The sequence below is a fragment of the Phocoena sinus genome, chromosome 4 (genome assembly GCF_008692025.1).
Source record: "Phocoena sinus isolate mPhoSin1 chromosome 4, mPhoSin1.pri, whole genome shotgun sequence".
Classification (NCBI taxonomy): domain Eukaryota; kingdom Metazoa; phylum Chordata; class Mammalia; order Artiodactyla; family Phocoenidae; genus Phocoena; species Phocoena sinus.
Window position 1 is genome coordinate 17,949,239 of NC_045766.1, and position 3,395 is coordinate 17,952,633.

Below are 3,395 nucleotides of genomic sequence, written 5' to 3' on the forward strand. Positions count from 1 at the left end.
ATCTTAGATGTGATATTGCTGAATTAAAGGGTAGTTTTAGTTAAAATCTTAAACATATTGCCCAGTTGCTCATCAGAAAAGCTGTATATAGCAAAAATGCATGAATGTCACGAAATCCATTTTATTTATTTTCTAATTTCAGTGCATCCCATATATCTGAAAATGTATGGGAAGCCAGAATAAACATTAAAAAAAATCACTATAATTTGTAATATAAGACTAGTTTGGGTATCATACAGAAGTGATTATACAAAAGAATTTGGACTTAATCATTATAATTTATAATACAGACAAATGGACACAATGAGAAGGAAAGGTTTGATCTATGTTGTCGTTTATTTTTCTGTGTTTATCTTATTGGATGCGTAGAGAGGGAGGAATGAACAAATGGAAAAATATCAGTTGTTTGTGATGTAAAGAAAATACAGCTTAATGAGACAAAGAAAAATCAGAATGAGACATAGGGGCAGACTTAAGATGAGAGTGAAAAAAGGGTAGACAATTTCATTGGGCTTCATACATCTGATAAGGCATATTGCCAGATCATCTCTTCCTATTACTTTTTTTAAAAAAACTCCTGTTACAACCTCTACTATCTGTTATTGAATTGGTACATATGATTATAATAGAGATTAAAACTATATTTCAAGTGATGAATATGTACATTTGTCTTTTTTTTCCCTCTTAAATAGAATTGATTGCCTGAAGAAATGGATACTTCTCCCTCCAAAAAATATCCAGTTAAAAAACGGGTGAAAATACACCCAAACACCGTGATGGTGAAATATACTTCTCATTATCCTCAGCCTGGGGATGATGGATATGAAGAAATCAATGAAGACTATGGAAATTTTATGGAAGAAAATCCAAAGAAAGGCCTGCTGAGTGAAATGAAAAGAAAAGGAAGAACTTTCTTTGGAACCATGGATACTCAACATCCACCAACAGAAGACCCAATGACCAATGAGATTGGACAATTCCAAAGTTTTGCAGAAAAAAATATTTTTCAATCCAGAAAAATGTGGATAGTGCTGTTTGGATCTGCTTTGGCTCATGGATGTGTAGCTCTTATCACTAGGCTTGTTTCTGATCGTTCCAAAGTTCCATCTCTAGAACTGATTTTTATCCGTTCTGTTTTGCAGGTCTTATCTGTGTTAGTTGTGTGTTACTACCAGGAAGCCCCCTTTGGACCCAGTGGATACAGATTGCGACTCTTCTTTTATGGTGTATGCAATGTCATCTCTATCACCTGTGCTTATACATCATTTTCAATAGTTCCTCCCAGCAATGGGACCACTATGTGGAGAGCCACAACCACAGTCTTCAGTGCCATTTTGGCTTTTTTACTTGTAGATGAGAAAATGGCTTATGTTGACACGGCTACAGTTGTTTGCAGCATCTTAGGTGTTTGTCTTGTCATGATCCCCAACATTGTTGATGAAGATAATTCTTTGTTAAATGCCTGGAAAGAAGCCTTTGGGTACACTATGACTGTGATGGCTGGACTGACCACTGCTCTTTCCATGATAGTATACAGATCCATTAAGGAGAAGATCAGCATGTGGACTGCACTGTTTACCTTTGGTTGGACTGGGACAGTCTGGGGAGTATCTACTATGTTCGTTCTTCAAGAACCCATCATCCCATTAGATGGAGAAACCTGGAGTTATCTCATTGCTATATGCATTTGTTCTACTGCAGCCTTCTTAGGAGTTTATTATGCCTTGGACAAATTCCATCCAGCTTTGGTCAGCACCGTGCAACATCTGGAGATTGTGGTAGCCATGGTGTTGCAGCTTCTAGTGTTACATATATTTCCTAGTGTCTATGATGTCTTTGGAGGGGTAATCATTATGATTAGTGTTTTTGTCCTTGCTGGCTATAAACTTTACTGGAGGAATTTAAGAAGGCAGGATTATCAGGAAATACTAGACTCTCCCATTAAGTGAATACCTGATTATTGTTAATGTTCAGTTATTAATAGGTAAATGGACATTTTAATGTTCATCTGGAAATGTGTTGTATAACTGACAGAGTGCTATATAATTAATATATGCAGATGTGGAAAAATTTATTCTAGTCTAATAAATTAAAAACATATACTAAATTATGTGGAATATCATGAATCTGGTCTCTTTGCTGTTAATAATAACAGGCAATTTTTATTATAAAAATGATTATTTATTATAAATAATAAAAGGGTAGAGAAATGTTAACTTTTATCACTAAAGAACATAAGACTTGAAGAAATGACTCCTTTCAGATGGAAATTCTGTGGTCCTGAAGTTCAAAAATTAGTAAAATGTTCATGCCCAATGTTCTATAAATGTTCAACAAAAATCCCTCGATATTCAAAAATCTATAAGGTGAAATGTTGAATACCAAGCCCTGTTTTGTCACCTATTTGCATTAGAAAACTAGAGGTGATTGGGCTTGGTAGAGTAGCTTGAGTGAGTTGAGGCAAGAAAGAGGGAACGAAGGAAAGGAGCTGGTTTTTCACTGGCAGTGGTGGTTGTCCTACCTTAGAAGAAATTGGTCTTCCCCTTGCTGAGGCCACATTAGGCAATGCATAGTAAATGGAGGGAGGGAAAAGCTTGGATTCCTGCCAGCTCTACTTAGTCTATGCCATTTTGTGCCTTATGGTGGGAGATAGAATGTTGGGGGAGGGTCTACTCATCCTCAGTTATGCAGATCTCTTCCAAACCTGCCCTTGTTTATGTAGTAAGTATATGTGTGAGCTGCAGCTGAAAAAGACACTAACAGTAATCATAGTACATTCGAAAACTGAAAACTTTGTGTCCTGAGATTCTTTTCAGAAGAGCTTAAAAGTCTGTAAAACCACATAGATTTGGGAATTTTTTACTAATTTAGCACAAACAAATGTTGATATGGTATTGCTTATTAAGCTATCGTTATTGAGCTATCTTAACTTCAAATACACCCATCTATAACTCTCCTCTGTGATGCTATGACTCAGACCCTGCAAACTACATTTTTCCTATGCCAGCTGGTCTCACTAGGTTCCACCAATAAAGGGCATTAGAGGGGGACTGTAAAACAGAGAGGATAAAGGACTTCCTCCTTTCTGTTTGCTTGCAGTTTCTGTCATTTTTACCCCCGCAATAAGCAAGAGCCCTTTGGTCCAGAAGCAGCAATTGGTCTCAGCCTTAAGCTTCTTTTGGCACTCCTCCACCCGCTACCCAGCCTCATCATCTCCCTCTCAGTAGCAGCAGGACCAGTTGCACAGCATCCTCCCAGGGGTATAAGCTACAGGTCAGCAAGTCATTCCTCTGAGCTCCTGAGACCTGATGATCCAACCTTGATTCCTCTTTTTCACTACTCCTAGGGGTTCTAGCTGCTCTCTATAGTTATCATATCTGGGCTGCTTCACTGTT

The 3,395-nt window shown here is 37.5% G+C and overlaps 1 protein-coding gene across 1 annotated transcript; it reads left to right on the top strand.

Annotated features, from left to right (window-relative positions):
* Positions 1-698: 698 nt before the first annotated feature.
* On the top strand, positions 699-2,126 carry SLC35G2 (solute carrier family 35 member G2). The gene has a single exon (XM_032630825.1). The coding sequence runs from the start codon at positions 711-713 to the stop codon at positions 1,947-1,949; it is 1,239 nt and encodes a 412-aa protein (XP_032486716.1). The 5' UTR covers positions 699-710; the 3' UTR covers positions 1,950-2,126.
* Positions 2,127-3,395: the final 1,269 nt, after the last annotated feature.

Bases quoted from the DNA above. Each gene is read 5' to 3' on its own strand.
- SLC35G2 (XM_032630825.1), top strand. From the start codon at position 711: ATGGATACTTCTCCCTCCAAAAAATATCCAGTTAAAAAACGGGTGAAA.